General features: G+C 34.4%; 1 protein-coding gene across 1 annotated transcript in view; it reads right to left on the bottom strand.

Moving 5' to 3' along the window:
• Positions 1-20,341, bottom strand: part of CPS1 (carbamoyl-phosphate synthase 1) — a 119,346-nt gene that overhangs the window by 44,524 nt on the left and 54,481 nt on the right. Inside the window, exons 20-21 of the mRNA XM_021923956.2 lie at positions 17,267-17,443; positions 12,916-13,034 (exon numbers count right to left, since the gene is read on the bottom strand). Of these exons, the coding sequence (XP_021779648.1) occupies positions 12,916-13,034; positions 17,267-17,443 (296 nt within the window). The remainder of the gene's footprint in view (positions 1-12,915; positions 13,035-17,266; positions 17,444-20,341) is intronic.

Genomic DNA, 20,341 nt, shown 5'->3' with positions numbered 1-20,341 from the left:
CAGTGACTCTCTCTCTGCCCTTGATTTTACCAAATTTGAATTTTACCTTTCGTCTTTACCAAGATGAAAAACAAATGGAAACCGCCTAACCAAAGCAGTAAGTTATGTCAATTCATAGATAAGAAAGTGTTCTGTTATATTCAAAAAAAGCATGCTGATACCAATCAAATAGCTTTTGCTTGAGCCAATTGCACTAAAGGGTTAAGTCCATACTATGAAATATTGTTTCTGTTATTTCTGATGAATACATTTATTTATAATTTTAAATCTATTCAATGTATGCCTTACCCAAAATAAAGATGTATTCAGTAAGCAAAACTCTTGATTTTCCCCTGAATATAAGATTTTTATGTGTACAGAATTTAAATCTAACAGATAAAAAGAAACACTTTATAAGGCCTCATAGAAAATAGGGATTGAATGGGCACTCTTTGATGTTTTATAATTTGTTATTGCAAATACATTTATTTGAAAGTCCTATATTTTAAAACATCTCTATCATCTTTGTTTAAATCATCATGTTTCCACAGAGCAATTTTCCAAACATCACGTAGGTTGTACCAAGCAACAAATACATAAATATAACTTTGAATATAGCTTTCTTTGACTTCTAGAAAGAATTACGTAGAGCCTTGTTAAAATAAATAACTTTTTTTTTTTTTTGAGATAGAATCTCGTTCTGTTGCCCAGGTTGGAGGGCAGTGGTATGATCTCAGCTCACTGCAACCTCCACCTCCCCAGTTCAGTCGATTCTCCTGCCTCAGCCTCCCAAGTGGCTGGGACTACAGGCACCCGCCACCATGCCCAGCTAATTTTTGTATTTTTAGTAGAGACAGGGTTTCACTATGTTGGCCAGGCTGGTCTCAAACTCCTGACCTCGTGATCCGCCTGTTTTGGCCTCCCAAAAACTTAACAGAAGCCTATCTACTAATAACTACTGCATATTTTTTTCCTAGAAAAATGTAAGATATATAAGAATAATTTTTGACTACATTTTTCTAGTTCTTGAAGGAAAAAATGTAAGCCATTTTTAGAAAGGAGGAAAAGGAGAAGTTTTTTTTAGGAGGATGTGGGAAAATTCTAGAATTAAATTCCCAGTGACATGTCATATTCAATCTATGTTGATATGAGGCTTACTACCTACATGGAAAGCAGATATCTTTATTATCTGGGGTTTTTTATAAGAAAACATATAAAATGCACATTAATATCCATGAAAGCAAAAATTATCCACTTGACACTACAACTGTATACTCATCAATTTATCAGCTGAAGAGTGGGTAGAAGGGGAGGGGTAGAAGAAGTAGCTGCAATTTGATACTGCCAGGTGGATATTGCTGTGATGGCCATTACATTATCATCAGTATAGTTATATAGGCAAATAGTGTCAAAATGCCTACTTCAACCTCAGAAAGGCAAATACCTTTGCCCAAAACCTGCAGTCATACTCCACCATCCTGAGAAAAAGACTCATCAGTCAGATAAAATAATAAATGTGGTACGTATTCAGCACAACACCAAGAAGGTTATAAGTGCTTAATAGATGCAATTGCTGGAGGAAAAGGAAGAAGGGAAAGAAACAGACCAACAGGGAGGAGAAAGAGGAAGAGGAAGAAGAGAAGAAGCAGGAGAAGTTTAGCAGAGCAAAACTAGCAAGTCACCTACATTTGACCCAGCACCTCAGCTCTCTTTGTTTTCTTTCCTCTCCTGTGGAGTATTTCTGTACTCACACCTTGAGGTGGTAAGGGCCACCACACTTTTGACTCCCTGCAAATCAAAATTGATCTTCTGGAGAGAGAGCGCTCTCAGGCATTTACTCCACTGTCGGGAGGCGTGGTCGCTGCCTTATACTCTTTGGGTACGAAATGGGTGACTATCTGAAGGTCAGACTCGAAGGTTTTATGCCCCATAAAGGCATCTCAAGTATAAATTACCAGGTGAAGAAATTCTGGGGTCAGCAACTAATTATCCAGCTTCTGTAATTATAGCTCTGGCAGCCTATTTTGTGTAAATTTAATTTCCATTCTATGCTCAAGAGTTGTTTTACTCATACCTGCCTAAACATGGAAGACAAGGTACTTGTATTTTAAAGAAAATCTATCTATAGACATATATTGTGTATAAATATATGCAATCTTTTATTACAAATAAAGTAAAACTTAAAAAGAAAATTCTCATCCTGGGTCTTTGTACCCTTGAAAATCCTGTTTACATTTTTCAAAGGTGACTTGCTGGGGCTTTCTCCCTGCCAGACTTCCTGGGTTTTCCCCCAAGAGTTTTGGAAAAGGGCAAATTCCTCACAATGTTTCCCCTCTAAGTGGGGTCAACAATGCAGGCAGCTCACAACTTGACAGCTAAGGAGGAACTGATCTCCAGCTGTCTGATTTAAAAGTCATATCTTGAAAAAGAAGCTTTTGAAAAGGGTTAGTGACTAAAACTGAAAGTGGGAGCCCTGGGCTAGATTCCTTGCTTTCTTCTGACTGGTGAGACATAAAGTATGACACACACCTCGTGTGATTCAGTTTCACCATCCAGAAAAATAGGATAGTGATATTTTTCACCTTTATTATAATAGAAATGTACTTTAACATCACCAGAGAAATACAGTAGATATCTGTATTTTAAATAAGTATTTATTTTTGTCTTAACCTTCTTCACTGGTTAATAAAATAATATCCTTTCGTATAGTTGAAAATGTCTGTGAATATTTCTCACAAAAACTTCTCAGAAAATGCAAAAATTTGAAAACGTGGATAATTTTTGAAGATCAAGAGTACACAAACACTGGTTAGTTCTCACCAAGAATTAGAGATTTCACAATATACTTATAATGCCTACATGTATATAATCTTTGACAATATAAAACAATTAGATAAATCTACTTTTATTAAAAAACAGTTTATTCAGAGCCATCCTAGCTAATTAGTAGATACATAACTACTTTAAAAAATTAAAACCTAGAGATGTTTGTCTACAATATTTCCCAAAACAGTCAGTTTATATATTGGGCTATGTATTTTCTAATTAATAATTTTGTGAATTTTGTGAATTCAATCCCTTTGAACAACCAGGAATCATCTGCATTTTGCTCCACTACAATTCTCCCTCCTTTCCCATCACGAAGAAATGATGATTTTCACTTTCTATCAAGAATATTTGTTATATTATCATACAAATATTTTTGATGTTTATACAAAACACCATATATCAATTCCCAAGAAAATATATGGTAAATAATGATTTGGAAACCATTTGTATCTGTTTCAGAAATTATGACTTATACCTTATGCCACAGTGAACTCTATTCTGCACTCATACAAATTAACAAAATTTCTTGCTAAGAAAGACCTATAATAAAAGTATATTAAGATATTATGGTATTGGGTACTTTCCCTAATGAAAATTACAACTTAATTGGGGGATGATGTTAGTATATATGCAATATTTACAGAACAATGAAGTAAGACTGTGTGGCACCCACTGTTTCACCCAATGAACAAACAGGCAGCTAATATCCAATTTAATTTTTCTTCTTATATTATCTTAATTTCCTCATAGTCAGATTTTCACTGTTATGAAAAATAGCATAAATAAGATAAAGAGCAAACACAAATTGTCAGTTCCTGAGTAGAATTCATACCTTTACCTACTTCTTCTTTCTCACTATATATTTGGTCCTGATAGTCTAGCTTCCACTCCTACCTACCCAACATCAAACGAGGACTTAATTCTGTTTCTCTCTTCTCTCTCTAAACCATGCAATCCTCTTGAAACTGTCTTCCTATTTCATTTATTTTAAATTCTCTCTTCCTTTGCCTCCTATGACAGTGGGATATATTGAAGGAAAGAATATTGTCCTTGGATTGAGAAATTTCTGATCTTAAAATCTGGCTCCAACATGTACTACCTCTAAAACTTTGGAGAATTTACTTGAACATTCTGAGTCATCATTTCTTTCATAAAATATGGGATAGAGACACATACCTTCTAAAAACTATACATTGAGACTTGTATGAGATAACATGTGTAAGTTAGCTCAGAGCTTTTGTTTCTAACCTCCACTAAACTTTCATGAATTCATATTTCTGCTTCTCACATGTCCATTAATGTGTCCTGTTTATGTATAGCTATTTGCATAGGTTATAAACCTATATTATAGGCTCAATGACTAGTGATTATTCATCAACAAATGGCTTTGGAACTAGCACATAGTAGGTACTCAATAAATAATGACTGAATAAAAGAACAAATACCATTTGGTCTAATAACTAGTGATTATTCATCAACAAATGGCTTTGGAACTAGCACAAAACCTTACACATAGTAGGTACCCAGTACTTAATGACTGAATAGAAGAACTGTCTAATAACAGTTCCTAATAAAAATAAATGGCATCAAGTAAATATATATCCCATGATGCTTAGTTCAGAGACATTAACATAGGAATAATGTATTAATTATTGACTATAGATATATACACACATATTCTGAGTATGTGTTATTTTAAATCAACTTAAAATTTTTAAGTTCTATACTCTTATGAACTATCAAACATACAATAATTAATATACAGAAACATAATAGGCACTTTATGAGTCATCTGAATATTACTCTGAAAACCTTTTAAGCAAAACATTCATCTTGTCCATGCCAGACTCGTAAGTACTCTCTCACACATTCAAAAATGCACAATTATTTGCCAAAACTATGAAAACACTATTTAAATAACAAATGAAGACTCTCAGAACATTAAATATTTGAGGTAAAATGTTTTATCTATCTCAATAAATTATTACTTTAAAAATTAATGGAGTCCTATCAAACCTATGACATCACCTAAAATATCCTTTTATCACATGGAACATAAAAGCAAATTAAAAATAAAATGTATTTTTGGCATTAGTTCACAGAGTTATAAAATTTCCCATGGTAATACTCTTCTCTTACAAATAAATAAGTACTTGTATATGTACGCCCCAATTTTTAGCATTCCTGAAGAGGTTTATTATATAAATGGCTTGCAGTATGAAGACTGAAAGCATAGAATGGTAATATGTAGTAACTGGTAAGATTGTTTTTCTTTAAAGTTTATTACTTTACATATAGTATATATTCAGCTAGCTGCATGACTGACCAGTAAAATAAGAAGGGAGTTTTTGTTGTTTCCTTTTGTTTTGTTTTTACTAGGGTGAAACTGAGGCTTAGACTATCGTATGAGTTAGTAGTAACATGAGAAGACATAAGACCATTTTCTGCAAGTCAAATTAATGGGTTCCATTAAAGTGTTCAATCATCTCCATTCTCATTTCTATATCCAAAATAATAGATGCTACCACAAAAATAGGTCACAGTAAAGTACCACAAACATTATAATGTAATTATATGTTATATTATCTTTCTTTAAATTACTTGTATATTTAGTAGTTTAAGATGAAAATTGTTGATTTTTTTTTCTACCAGAAAATATACATTGTCATCAGAAAGTGCTGACCCTTCTGTTCCTTATATCTAAGTTCTAACAACTCTTAGGTGACACTTCTCCCCCAGAAGCTTCAATCAAGCATAAGCACAAAACGTTCTTGCCCGATTTTTGCCATGCCTCGTGAGCAAGTTAAATAAAAAGTCAATAGAAGCTAGCATGTGTAGGAGAGGACATTCAAAGGGAGTGTTCCAGCTAAGGTGACACCTGCATTATTATATCTGCCAGAAGTTTGTGGCTGCAGGGAAATGGCCAACTTTACTGAGCTCAATTTATCACTTGAATGCCCAAGTGGAACTCACCAGGGTTGTCCTAGATTGTTTTCCTAAGCAATAGGCACACCTATGATTTTTCACCACTCACCAATGGACATAGTTTATCACACTGAACGTAGTGATTTCGGATGGAAATAGGACCCTTCAAAAGCGCACTTTACTCTTTTTTCTTTAACTACATTGACTATAAGCGGTAAAGAGGAAAGAGAATACTAAAGTTATTAGAGTGAGGATAGCAAAAAAAAAAACCAAAAACATGAAACCTATGGAATATTACACAAAAGCAATATCTGGATAATTTGTAAATAAATCCGTAGGAAAGTTTATGTCAACAATAGGGAAACAAATACAAATCTTAGCTTCCAATACTTATATGGTATAAATTGTATCACAATGGTTATATCTCCTACTTTTGAACATGTGAAATGAATGAAAATAGATGTTTTTTAAGTAGTCATCTACAACATTGCTAACATAAATAGCAGCATTGTACATAAAAACAAGAGAGCAAAATGGACCATTCCAGGAAGATTGCCCAAAATGAATGGAATGCACAAGGACAAACAATCATCATAAATGGTGGAAAACCTTCACTTTGATAATTTAACATAGTATATAGCACAAGCAGAGGCTGGCCGTCTTCTTTAAGCTCATCACTTGAAGCAAGGATTCAAAACTTAATTCAGCTTAGTTTTAACCAGTAAAAGAACAAAATTATACAATTTAGGCAGGTATAATAAAATCCCCAAGCTGGATATGTCAGTCAGAAATAGCTAAAGAACCCCCCCGAAAAAAATAAGGAAATAAAAAATTTAAAAAGAGTTGCAGCCAGAGGGAGAAGCAGATGCTTAAAGCTGGTAATTAGTACTCTCACTTTTTTTTTCTTGCCTGTTCATGTGTCTTTTTTTTTAAAGTATCATGATTGTCTTTCAATATAAAATTGCCAATCCAGATTGGTATTATAAATAATAATTTTGGGGTGTAAAGTCCTGAAATAGTTCTTTCTCACAGGCTCTATTATAGTTGAATTCCTTACATACTTATAGCAAGAGGGGTCCAACGGAAGGATGTTTGTACCTGTGCTTATTTATTAATAATATAGTAGAAACCTTCATTATATATGCTAGTTCTACCAAGATAGGACTATTACCCCTTTATTGGCTACTGTTTCTATACTGAAGGTGTCTGTTTTAGGTTGTCTTATTTCTTATTTCCTCTAGATGTCATCTACACCCCTAAACAAATCTGTTTTTTAGAAACAAATCTGTTTCTATACCCCTAAGCAAACCTGTTCCTGTGTGTATATATATGCTTACGTTTACATGTATTTAATATATTTACATGCATTTTTACATACCATATATTTCATATGTAAGTATATAAGCAGATACATATATAAGTATTATTTTTAAGCAGTCATCTATTGTATATAGAAATACAAATATATTGTATTTGATATGTAAGTATGTAAGTATATACTTACATGTAAGTAAGTATTCTTTTTAAGCATCATCTACAACATTGCTCACATAAATAGCAACATTGTACATAAAAACAATGTTTCCTTTTTAATAAAAAAAGTTAAAAGTATATAAGTATGTACTTAGATATCAAATACAAGGGGTTAAATAGTAAGTATCCTGGGCTCTGGAGTCCTGCCTAGGCTTGATCCCAATTCTGATACTTATTAGTACGTGATGTAGAGGAAACTGCTGAATCTCTCAGTGCCTCAGTTTACTATCAATAAAATTAGGATGATCACGGATTTCTTAATGTTGTGTTAGGAATTAAACAAACTAATGTGCTTAGAACAGTGTTTAATATGTAGTCCAAAAATTTGGTGATTATTATCTTTACTTGGAAGGCATTCAGAATTATTAAATCAAAATTCAAGTTTCAGTATTAAGAGTTATAAATTCATTGTTTGGTTACAGTAGGGAATTAGCTATATTAGAAGAACCTAGTTGGTGAAGACATTTGACATCTTTATTTGATTTATCATAGCTGCACTTCCTCTCTCCAGGCAGGAGATCTTTATACGACCAAAACTGAATCTATGCACTAATGGAAAAAAAGAACTAGAGGTGAGATTTTTATAATTTCTAACAGATCAAAGATATTTTTCTTTTAGTATTTATTAAAATGCTACATGGGAAGGGCACAATGAGTGAAAGAGTTGGCAGTGGGAGAGCGAGTATGGGAAAATTAGACTAAAATCTGAGTAGCTTAACAGTGAAGGTTAATGGACAGAGATTATGCACATGTTGTGGTTCCACTAAAAATTTATATAGACTTAACTTTCCTCAAACTCCTTGCAGGGTGATCTGACAATGTGAAGTTAAAAGACCTTTGGTGACCATTAAACATCTAAATTCCAAAGCATACACAAAACAAGTATTCGAATCCTACATGATACAACTTATATCACATTGAGTAAAAAGAAACTTCTCAAATCCTAAAGAAATCCACTGTAAATATGTTATCACCCTAGGTCAGTGAATGCTACTACACCAGCCTATAAATCTGGGGAACTGCCTACAACAGTCAGCTTCCCTAGCATACCCTTGGGTAGCAATAAGCAGTTTAAGTGGAAAAGGAGAAAGTCAGTGAGCGTAAGTGGGAAAGAGATTTTTTTTTGGCTAAAGCTGGCTAAATAATGGTTATTACCTAAGCTGGTAAGAATAGATATTGCTTCAGAAGTCTTGCGAGGGTTGCCATTGCTACTATATTCGGGTATTAAAGACAGCATGCTGAGTTCTGAGGGGGCCAGCGCTCAAAGCTAGGATGCTGAGTTGATTATTCTGATACCTGTTATAGATTTTATGTTTGTCCCCGCCCCAAATCTCAGATTGATATTTAATCCCCAGTGTTGGAGATGGGGACTGGTGGGAGGTGACTGGATTATGGGAGCAGATTTCTCATGAATGATTTAGCACCATCCCCTTGGTGCTCTCCTGGCAATAGTGAGTGAATTCTTGCATAATCTGGTTATATAAAAGTATGTGGCATCTCCCCCACCGACTCTCTCTCTCTGGCTGGCTCCTGCTTTTTCCATAGGACACAGCTGCTTTCCTTTTGCCTTCCACGATGAATGTAAGATTTCTGAGGCCTCCCTAGAAGCCAAGCAGATGCTAGCACCATGCTTCCTGTAAAGTTTACAGAACCATGAGCTGATTAAACCTCTTCATAAACTACCCAGTCTCAGATATTTCTTTATAGCAATGCAAGAATGGCCTAATATACCTATCCCTCTTGTCTCATCACGCTGCAGAAAGATGAGACTTCACACATCATCATCAGCATGAATCATGTTTATCTCTCCCCTTCAAGGAGGGGATTTCTCATTGTGATTTCTACTATCTCACAGGCATAGAAAACTCATCAGTTATTTCCATGATGCCTACCTAGTTACAATCATTCTTTTGTTTTCCCCATCTCAATCTGTGAATATTTATATATACTAAATATGTGAGTATATTCATTTTTACTATTTTCCCTTGTATTTTATTTTAAAATATATTGTTTGAAGTTACTGCTTAAATAAGTACATTTATTGTTTACATTTCAAACATAAAAACCTATGTTCTTGTTTTTATATTTCTTTTTTTATATTATTATATTTTAAGTTTTGGGATACATGTACAGAACGTGCAGGCTTGTTACATAGGTATACACGTGACATGGTGGTTTGCTGCACCCATCAACCCGTCATCTACATTAGGTATTTCTCCTAATGCTATCCCTCCCCTAGACCCCCAACCCCCGACAGGCCCCGGTGTGTGATGTTCCCCTCCCTATGTCCATGTGTGGGTATATTCTATTTTGGACTCAAATTCTGAACTTCATTTCAGATGACTATATGTAAACACAAGTCAGAGACTGACCATCAATTTAGCAATATGCTCATCCTCTGCTACTAAATGTGTTTATCAGACTTTAGAATTTGAGCTTGATTAACAACCGTAGAGTAGGAATTTTTATTCATTAGCATAAAGGAGTGCTATTTATCTTTTGATAAGAATAGCATTTGCATCAGTAGCTATCATTAATTGCTTCCTTTAAAAAATAGGTCTGATATTAAAATAAGTGATGCATCATAAAGGAAATTAAGAAATGATACATTGCAAAATATATAAGCAAATGAAAATTGTGAGTCTGAAAATGAATCTTTAAATATCTATCATATCTACATATCTAAAATCATAATACATAATACATATCTAAAATCATAAAGTTACCTTTATTATAACAAATAGTACTTTTTATTTTCAGGGGAAAAGAAAAATTTTCTTGGGCCCTCACAATATGTCAGATGTCATTTATACTTATATAAATTAAGCTTAACAAAAAAAACTAGAAGCAGAGATTAAGAGAAAGAACATGAAGCTGGAGAAACGAAAGAGGTAATGTACTTCTGATTCTATAGTGGGGAGGACTGCGCACCAATCTCTCTGGTTCTGTAGTCTGCTCCTTCCAGTGCACAAGGATGGAACCAGAAAACCCACGTCTAGCATTCTTACTTTTCTCTTAAGTTACTTCTCTTTTCCCAAGTGAGATGCCCACTGCCTGTCTTCCCAAGGATCTATATGAAAAGTACAAAGGGAGTGCAGCACATTGGCACCAGAAATGGATGATGAGGCAGGAGAATTCTTGAGTTCTCTCAACACACAACAAATAAATCGCTAGCTCCTAGGCCTACAGCTAAAGACAGCTATTCTAACACAGAAGCAGTTGAGATCTTCAAAGTAAACCATAAATAAATACAAATGAAAAAGAACAACTAATCTTCTCGGCCCTTCTCCAAACTGGCAATATGTAAGTCAGCTGTAGATCATTAATAGGGAGCTCTTATTACTGTTGGAGCAGTACATACCTTGATGACTAAGCCTCCCTGGATATTGAGGGGCTGAGAAAAAGCAGAGCACTTATGACCCAGACTAATGGTGAGTATAATTAAAATACGGCAAGGAAATCAAGACCTACATATTTAACATTCCATCAGCTGTCATATCCTTTCAACTTCAGACCCCTATGTGCCACAAAATGATTGAGACAGGTAGCTTTAGTGGCCATCTATTCTTGTTATTTATCTAATACCACTAAATAACAATCATTATCAAATTGCTATGTGTGAATCAATGACACTTCAAAAAGAAAGGAATTAAACCATAAAGTGACACTCAGATAATGAGCTCAGGTTTTAGGTTTGCTAATGCCACGGATCATCTGTGAGGTCCACTCCAGGTTTACTTTAGCTTTTGCTATATAATAGACACTTCAACCTCCCTGGATCAAAAACAAATTTATACAGTAGAGATGGTTTTAAGTATATGGGTTTTTTTTTAATTTTTGAAATGATATAAAGCTTTTCATAGAGTTTTAAATGTAGATCACTATGAACAATAGAAAATATCTCTATTTACAAATATATTTATGCCAGAAAAATGAAGATTGAAAATGTCAAATTGCAGGCAAATAAATGCAACAGAATGTGGAAGTCAGAAAAATATTGTAAGTGATCTGTAACAGTGTGTTGTTTTAATCCTCCAAGGACCTTTTTCACTATCAATATACCCTTATTTATGCTTAGTTAGAATCGCAACCTGCCTTCTGGTTGTAACGAAAACTATTCAATTAAAACACTGAATTTGTCCAAAAATCAGAACGTATATCAAGTGGAAATTTAAATCACAATAACATCTGTTATTTTCCACCCCAGGTCTTTTCCACTGCTGTGACTGGCATACTGTAAGTTTCTAGCACCCCCATGTGGCTTAACTGGAGTGGTTTCATAAGCATTTGAACTCAGTTGCTTGCAACTGAGAACAGTAGAAGAGACTATAATTCAAGACAGAAGTTCTGCTGGCATCATAAACCAAGAAAGAAAACTTAAGTCAGCAAAATTATAAGATAAATGTATAGGCTCAATTCCTAACTTATGTGCTATCTACTGTTCATTTTATGTGATGACTAGAAAGGATGATTTACAAGCAACAATAGCTAGTTTCATCTTCGTCAGGTAGAATTCCTCAGTTTTCAAAACCAAGCATTTGACATGGGCAATAATTAAATAGATGAAAAAGAACCTAATTTTTCTCAAGAAGAAAAGCAAGTGCTTTATTGCCCAATTTGTCCACGTATTGATCAGGCAAATACAGCAACCCAATTATATGTTGCAATTGCTGAATAGTTGAGCAATCCAGGTTTTGAGATCTTCCACTGTCCTCAAAGATATTTTAAAGTGATTAAAGTGTCTACATTTTGTCAAATCATTTGAGAACAATTTTTATACAAACAAAATTTTTCCTTCTCTAAGCACATCCCTAGTTTGCAGGTGAGATGGCTTTTCAATAGTAGTGTATTTCAGAGTGCTTTTAGAGGGAAGAAGTTCAAGAGGACTATATTGTCTTTCTTAATCTGCTAATAAATGCTCCTCTTATCGAAGATAGATGTTTAAAACTGATCCATGATTTCATCAGCCTAAGGTGCCCCAGCAAACAGTTTTCCCATGAAAAATTTAAAAGCAGATTTTAAGGCACCTACATTATCAAAATATTCTCAACATAAAGTGAAGTTTAAAAATAATTGGCCCTGATGGAGGTAAAAATGTAAATTAGTCAGAAGTAAAGTGTCTGTTGAGAGAAACCTGAATGTGGCTTCTTTGTATGCTGAACTGAATGTCCTAATTTAAAAATAGTAGAACGCAAAAGGAATACATTTTCTCCTCAATATACAGCAATGTATAGATTGATATTAAAAGGGGAAAACAGACTTCAGAATGTAGAAGAAAATTTTTAGAAAACAGAAATATTCATTTAATTGATTAATAAAATTTAAATCTAGAAAGTATTTCATAATTAAATAATACTCGTTCATAAATGTATACCAATTTTGTGCATTCAAGAGACCTTCTTACTATGTCTGACGACAAGGGTGGGAATAGAAGATGATTAAAAAGATTAATGGATACATTTCTAAAGATAAACATCTAAAAAAAAAAAAACCTGCCATTTGTTTCCTGGCTGCAGGTACTATTTTCCAACATTGGCACTATCTACCTCATTGAATCACAATGTTGACCAAATGCTTAAGAGTAGGAAGAATACTCTTCAAAAATTGCACTGAAGGTGTCTGGCATGAATGAGAGCAACACTGCCTTACCTGTTGAGCCCTTTCAGTGTCTTTTCCATGTTTAAAATGTCACGCATCTTATACAAAAACCACTTGTCAATGTATGTGAGCTTCTCAATCTCATCAAGGGACATGTTGTCATCAATGGCCTGCCAAGAGGAGAAGAGATACTTTCTTTGGCAAACATTTTTCTAAATGTCTTATTTGGTTGAAAACACATAGCAGTCATGCCTCAGTGTGTTATTTAGAGAGCCTGAGACTACAGACTGAGTTACGAAACATGAAACTGACATCATTGACATTCCTTCCAATAAACATAAAGATGGTGCCAACTGTATCCACAAATGGTATACAGAGGAGGTGCCTGCCTTGAGTTATCAGAGCGGTGTGTTCTCAGAAAAATCTCCTCACAGGTTTTGACTCGCTCCTCTTTATTTGATCATGTTACCCATTATACCCTAAATTTGGTACATCTCTTTAGAACTAAAAAGTCTCTTGAAACTCAGTTAAGCCAAATTGGTAAGAAAATCTAGAATTACTATAATGATCACTTAACTTGTATTGTTGATAGTTACCCTGTAGGAGATAGCATAATTTTATCACCTCACTCCACATTCACACAAACATACAACAGTCAGTGAGAATTTATGGGTCAGATCTGGCTTGGCATTATTCCTCCTGAATATTTCCTCACGGATGGCTTCAAACAAAAAAATTGTTTTGAATCAGTCACCATGATTTTTGTGCTAAGGCAAGCATTTTTTAAAATCCTAATATATTCCAAAACAATGTAGTAATAACTTCTGTTCTGATAGGCAGCTCAGCCTCTTCCTCAAGCTCACTTTAGCAATTTCTCAAAAGTAAAACTACAACTATGGGTCATTACGCTGAGTAGAAATTTCAACTGAAAGAAGAGATAAACTCTCAAAACCAAAATCTTTGTACTAAAAGATGTCTATTTTTATTCTTGTATGTATGTATGTGTATATGTACATATACCCAGCGAAAAAAATCAGAAAATATTCCAGGAAAACATATTTTAGAATAGCACACTGCGTTTTTAAGATCCATTAATATTATGTAACTAGTAACTCTGCCATTATATTTCAGCCCAGGGAGCTTACTTTTCTTACAGCTTTTACATAATTGTAGTATCAGAGAGACCATGATTATAATTGTTGAGCTATGGCATGGCTCATAATTTTGTTGACTAGAGTAAGATGACATTTAACAGAAATACTCAAAGCCATGTTCATTTCCTAAGTCAATTGATGTTTCTTTTGTTTAATTCTCCCTGTAATTACAGTCAGGTTCCCAAAGACTTAACATTCCGTCTTACTTTCTAAGCGATTAAAGGCACAATTAGCTGTTGGCCATCAACACTGTGAGGTAGAGAGAACCTTAAGTTACTGAAACTTTTAACAGATCAAAGGAGATTTTCACACAAGCACATACAGTGAGGGAGGGCCTAGAATCCTGTAGTCATTTCACTGGAAGGAAGGAAAGGACAACTACAGTCAAATTCATGATTTCTTTCATGAACATATATATATATATATATATATATATATATATATAGAGAGAGAGAGAGAGAGAGAGAGAGAGAGAGAGATCTGGGATACATGTGCAGGAGGTGCAGGTTTGTTACATAGGTTTACATGTGCCATGATGGTTTACTGCACCCATCAACCCATCATCTACATTAGGTGTTTCTCCTAATGCTATCCCTCCCCTACCTCCACACTTGCCAACAGGCCCCAGTGTGTGATGTTCCCCTCCTGTGCTCATATGTTTTCATTGTTCCACTCCCACTTATGAGTGAGAACATGCAGTGTTTGGTTTTCTGTTCCTGTGTTAATTTGCTGTGAATGATGGTTTCCAGCTTCATCCATGTCCCTGTAAAGGACATGAACTCATCCTTTGTATGGCTGCATAGTATTCCATGGTGTATATGTGCCACATTTAAAAGTTCATCATCACTGGTCATTAGAGAAATGCAAATCAAAACCACAATGAGATACCATGTAATGCCAGTGAGAATGGCAATCATTAAAAACTCAGTAAACAACAGATACTGGAGAGGATGTTGAGAAATAGGAATACTTTTACACTGCTGGTGGGAGTGTAAATTAGTTCAACCATTGTGAAAGACTGTGTGGCAATTCCTCAAGGATCTAGAACCAGAAATACCATTTGACCCAGCAATCCCATTACTGGGTATATACCCAAAGGATTATAAATCATTCTACTATAGAAACAAATACACACATATGTTTATTACAGCACTATTCGTGATAGCAAAGACTTAGAACCAACCCAGATGCCCATCAATGATAGACTGGATAAAAAAAAATCCATGATTTCTAACAGCAAGCAAGAGCCTGCCAGTCCTAAGACCTCATCTCCAAGCACTGCAGCTTTGCTATATAACACCGCTGTAATGAAGTCTATAATGACCCCAAACAAGTTTAAGGTTACTTTAATGTTCCAAAAATCAAAAATAATGCCCTGCATTCTGCCCAAATCAAAAAAGGTGATGATCCAGTCATCCTGAAATAAGACTGCTGTAAAAATCAGACCTCAGAGCAAGTTGCTCTTTTCTAAGAATCATGAAAGCAAGCAAAGATTTACACACTCCCTTCATTCTTCTTCCCCTTCAGCCCTCCACGGTCCTTACACTCTTTGTCAAAATCACCAAGTTCCTGGTTGCTGTGGAAATGAACAGTAATGATGACCTCTAACAAACAGAAATCAGTTCCTTCTCCCAGCACTTGAACAGATCATAATTTATACGCAGACCCTGTACTTCTTGTTCATACATAGGGTACCCTGTGAACGAAAGAACCTCCACACATTTTTCCCAGATTCTCATCCTTTATAAGTCTGTTAGAAAAGAATGAGAGATTTGCTTGAGTTTTACAGATTAGCTGGGAACTTGGAAATGCTTTCCTTTTTCATCTCCTTCAAAGTGGCAGAAACATGATTGCTAGACTTAAGGAAAAAATCTATTTACTGTCCTTTGAGAAAAAATTATATGCATATGTACACACACACACACACACACACAAACACACACACATATAAATGTCATGAGCTGCTTCTTAAGTAAAAGACTGAAATAGGGGCAATAAATGATGAAGGTGAAATGGTTTTCTAAAATAACTTCTTATCACTGCTATGCCACCCACCAGCACCAGAGAAAAATTCTAATTACCTTGAAACTCAACATGGGAAAATGCCCATCAAGAGATAATAGCAACTCCCAGAATTTCAGTAGGGTTTAAATATTTTCCATTTAGAAACCATAAGAGTGAGGAGAATATGCATTGGAGGCAATGAAGGAAATATCCCTTCCTCTCCTTCTGGTCTCTTAAGGACTCAAAATATGGACATAAAAGTTGCAATCAGTTGAAAATCACTAACAGCATTTTTCTGTTTCTCCACAGGCAAATTACAAAGATGGGAATCCCTTTAAAGAGAAAGTTCATGTTTTCATCTACTCATTCCACATGCACGCACACACATACTGACATACACACACACACACACACACACACACACACACACACACACAATGGTCAGTGGAGCTTTGTAGAACCAGTGCAGTTTGATACTGTTGGAGGATTAATGCTTGTGCTTCTTTAAATGTCAAAAAGCCTTTCAGGGATTTCTGACCAGACAGATTCCAGCTGCCCAAGTCACCTTTTATAAAATCAGATGAGCTGAAACTTCAAAACTCTAAGCACAGTAAATATGAAAGGAGATTAACATGGCATTTAATTTACATGAGAAGCAAGTAGTGGAGGGAAGTGAGAAATGTAGAGCCTTTTTTCCTGAAAGTAAGACCAATAAAATAATTACATGGAAAACCCTATAATCACGGGGCCCTTTATAGTCTGTTGCTGTTTTTTAAACACAGAAAGAGAAGCAAATAAATTAAGATTATTCTAGACTCAAGTAGCACATACTAAGGGACATTATTGTATGCACCTTCCTTTCTACAATACAACTTTACACATTCAAGGAACGTGTAATAAAGTTAATAGGAAAGGACAAGTCAACATTGCCAAATCTATTTAAGAGTAATAATACTAAGTATACTTAAAAAGGGGGACATTTTATCTATTTAATCATCCTTTAAAACTGCAACGTGCCCTTAAATCCAGGCTTAAAGTCAAATAAAAAATGATAATTTATAATTAATTGTAGAAGACTCTAATGAAATCTATAGACATTTCCAGTTTAATAATATAAAAGAATTAAAATTTTTCCAAAAATCCCTGATTTAAAACCACTTTGTGATTCAGTTTTATTTCCATGTCCAGACTGACTACATTCTGGAAAAACAACTAGTAGCTCTGGGCCCCTTGTAACATCTTACCTTGGCAATGGCATAGATACGGGTGCTGCTTGGTTCAGACAACTCTTTTCTAACATCTAAGTTAGATGGCCATTCTTTGTTCATTGGGAGACGGGGAGTGAAACCTTCTATAGATGGGTGGCACATCCGTAAAGCTTTCTGGAAACTCTCCTCAAAGGTACGACCAATAGCCATGACCTGTAACACATATTTAAGATCTCATACTGAAAGAAAGAGCTTATTTAATTTGTAACTGAACTGGATGTAAAATATGTTTCATAAGACAAGAACAAAAAATATATCACAAAGCCTCTCAAAAAAAGGTGATCCTTTTTTTCTTCCTCGTTCACTTTCTCCACGGTTTTGGTATAATGCATCTTCATTAGGTCAGTCTTTTACCACTCAGGGAGTTCAGCTGTATTTGCTGAGATTGATGAGGAAATCACCTGTATCTGCTCTGGACCATAGTATTAAAATAAGAAATTCAAAGTTGAAGATAGAGACCTTTTCTTAGTAAGATCTTGCTTTATGCAAATGTTCTTTAGAATGGAAGGCAAATAAAGAGAAACCAGAAATATATTAACACAAAAACAGAACTATTTGTAAATGAGTATCAGTCAGTATTCAAGACAGGTTGGCTTTCCTTATAGCTAAGCATTAATATTAATAGAACCTTGAGAGTCATAACAAATACTGATGATTATGATTTTGAACATAGGAGGAGACTAAACTTCCTATGACAAATTCAATGTGTCTTTCCGCAATCTTTACAGCTCATCTTACACTAATCAATTAGAAAAATTATGTGGTGATTTAGTTTGGACAAGTTGCATGTCAGAACTAAACTTAAATTGATCTTGCAACCTACCCAGTTATTTTCACTGGATAAATATTGTCTTTGAATCTTTTCATAGAATAATAGATGCTATGCATTTTTGGTCTCCAATTTAAAATAATAGCAGTCATAATGCTATCTTCGGTAAACTTTTGTGATTCCTCAAATAGACTCACATTACCACTAATGTCAGTTTAGGAAATCTTCATGTCAATTATGTGACAAGATACATATTCAGTGATCACTAAAGCCAAACAGATAACCTTTTCACACTGTTCCAAATTTAATTAGAAATAAGGGAAAATTCACAAGAGCAGGAATAAACAACCTGTTAACGCAATTCAGATATGCAATTTGCAAGTCATAGTGGTATCTTGAAGAGTTAGACAATATGTTTATAGATTGTCTAGCCTGGGCATGGAAAAGACTGCCAGAAATCAGACATTTTATGGTTCTGTAAAATTAAGGAAATATTTTGGGTATATTTAAGAAAATTTGAGGTATTACATATTTAAAATTTGGCTGAAATTAGTTCTATAAGTAACTCTCCATATATTTTTATTATTCTTAAGCAACTCTATATAATGATACATGGGATCCATTAAAAAAAGATACTTATATAATAAAGGAATATATAACTATAAATGTTTGCTCAAAAATTGTGCTTTTCAATACTCTCTATATATATTTTTGCTTTTTGAAACAGGTTCTCACTCTGTTACCCAGGCTGGAGTGTAGTGGCACCATAGAGCTCACTATAGGCTGGACCCCCTGGGCTCAAGTCATCCTCCCACCACATTTGCCCTAAACTATTAAAATGCACCTTCCTTCAGTGACTATTTCACATTTTTCAGTGGAATGACTGTAATGGGCTTCCTCAACCCTATTCTACTATATTCTCATAGCACCTATATATAAATACTATCTTTTAATATTTACCAGAGATTAATAATTCATCATATATTTGTGTTAGTTTAGATATTCTGAATTTACCAATTGCAGACAATGTATCTCAATTACCTATAATCTATTCTTTCTTTATCCTCAGTGTCTTGCATGTAGTAAGAATTCAGGAAATGTTTGCTCACTTTTTGAACTAAATGTAAGGTGTTAGACAACAAAACTCCACCTGACCTTTTATTTTTTGTTTGACAACAAAATTATTTTAAAATCTTTCATTAGTATCTTACAAATTAAGGAAGACAAAATGTAATAATTCTGCCTTTCATGTGTGAATATGATTGACCAGTAAAACATTTCTTTTTCTTTTTCCCTGTATTGGTGACAGATTTAATCTATATTTTCTGTGATTAGTGACATGCATTTCTGAAATGGCTGGCCTGGGTTTAGCCTATCATCTGTGTTATGGGACAAATAAAGAACAATATGGAACAATATGTCATAAGCCTTTTACTCTGTACTCTAACCAGCTTAGATACATAGACTAAAAGCTCCCACACTGGCCACAACAGAAACAGAGATGAGATACAGATAAACTAAGATAAATAGTAGATAGACAAATGATAGAGAAAGACTGAGATTTGTTCATACTTCCGCACTTAAAACCTCTACCCCTATGCAACATTTATGAATACTAATTTAATAATAACAATAATGATGGATTACATTTATTAAGGGGGGTATTATAAGAATCCTGCAAGGTAGGTATTATTATTTCTATTTTGTAGGTATGGATCCTGAAACTCAGTGTCTTGCCTGAGAGTCTGTAGCTAATAAGTGGCAATGCCAAGAGTAATATCCAAGTCCAGCTGGTTCCGAGGTTCACGTTTTCTCCACTATCCCAAACCTTCTGGATGCATAAAATGATTAGGACTTGGTGGAAGGAGGCAAGGGAGTGAATCTCACAAAGATATGAATTCCTTTCTTTCCTCCCACACAGAAGAATACTGCATCTTTGAAGATGCAATAATCAAAGGCTAACTTCAATTTCAAATAGTATAACACAGCACATTCTAAAAAATCTTCTAAAGATGTTAAAAGCTTAGAACTTTTTAGTATAATTAAATGGGGCTTAATAATCCACTATGCTCATATCAATTTAGAATTTTAGAGCTAGAAGGACCCTGAGAGATGATCTAGTCCAGCCTATTCTTTTATAGATGTGGAAAATGAGGTCTCAGGAAGTTAAAGCCACAGTTTGCATGAATGGACTAAAGTTGAATTCTTAAACTCAGTTCAGTGGTCTTTTTTAATATATTATATTCTATATTACTTTCTGGATTTGTTTACAAAATATATTA

Source organism: Papio anubis, chromosome 10 (assembly GCF_008728515.1).
Source record: "Papio anubis isolate 15944 chromosome 10, Panubis1.0, whole genome shotgun sequence".
NCBI classification, from domain to species: Eukaryota; Metazoa; Chordata; class Mammalia; order Primates; family Cercopithecidae; genus Papio; species Papio anubis.
Note: the sequence above shows the minus strand (reverse complement) of the source record. Positions and strands in the feature narration are given on the sequence as shown.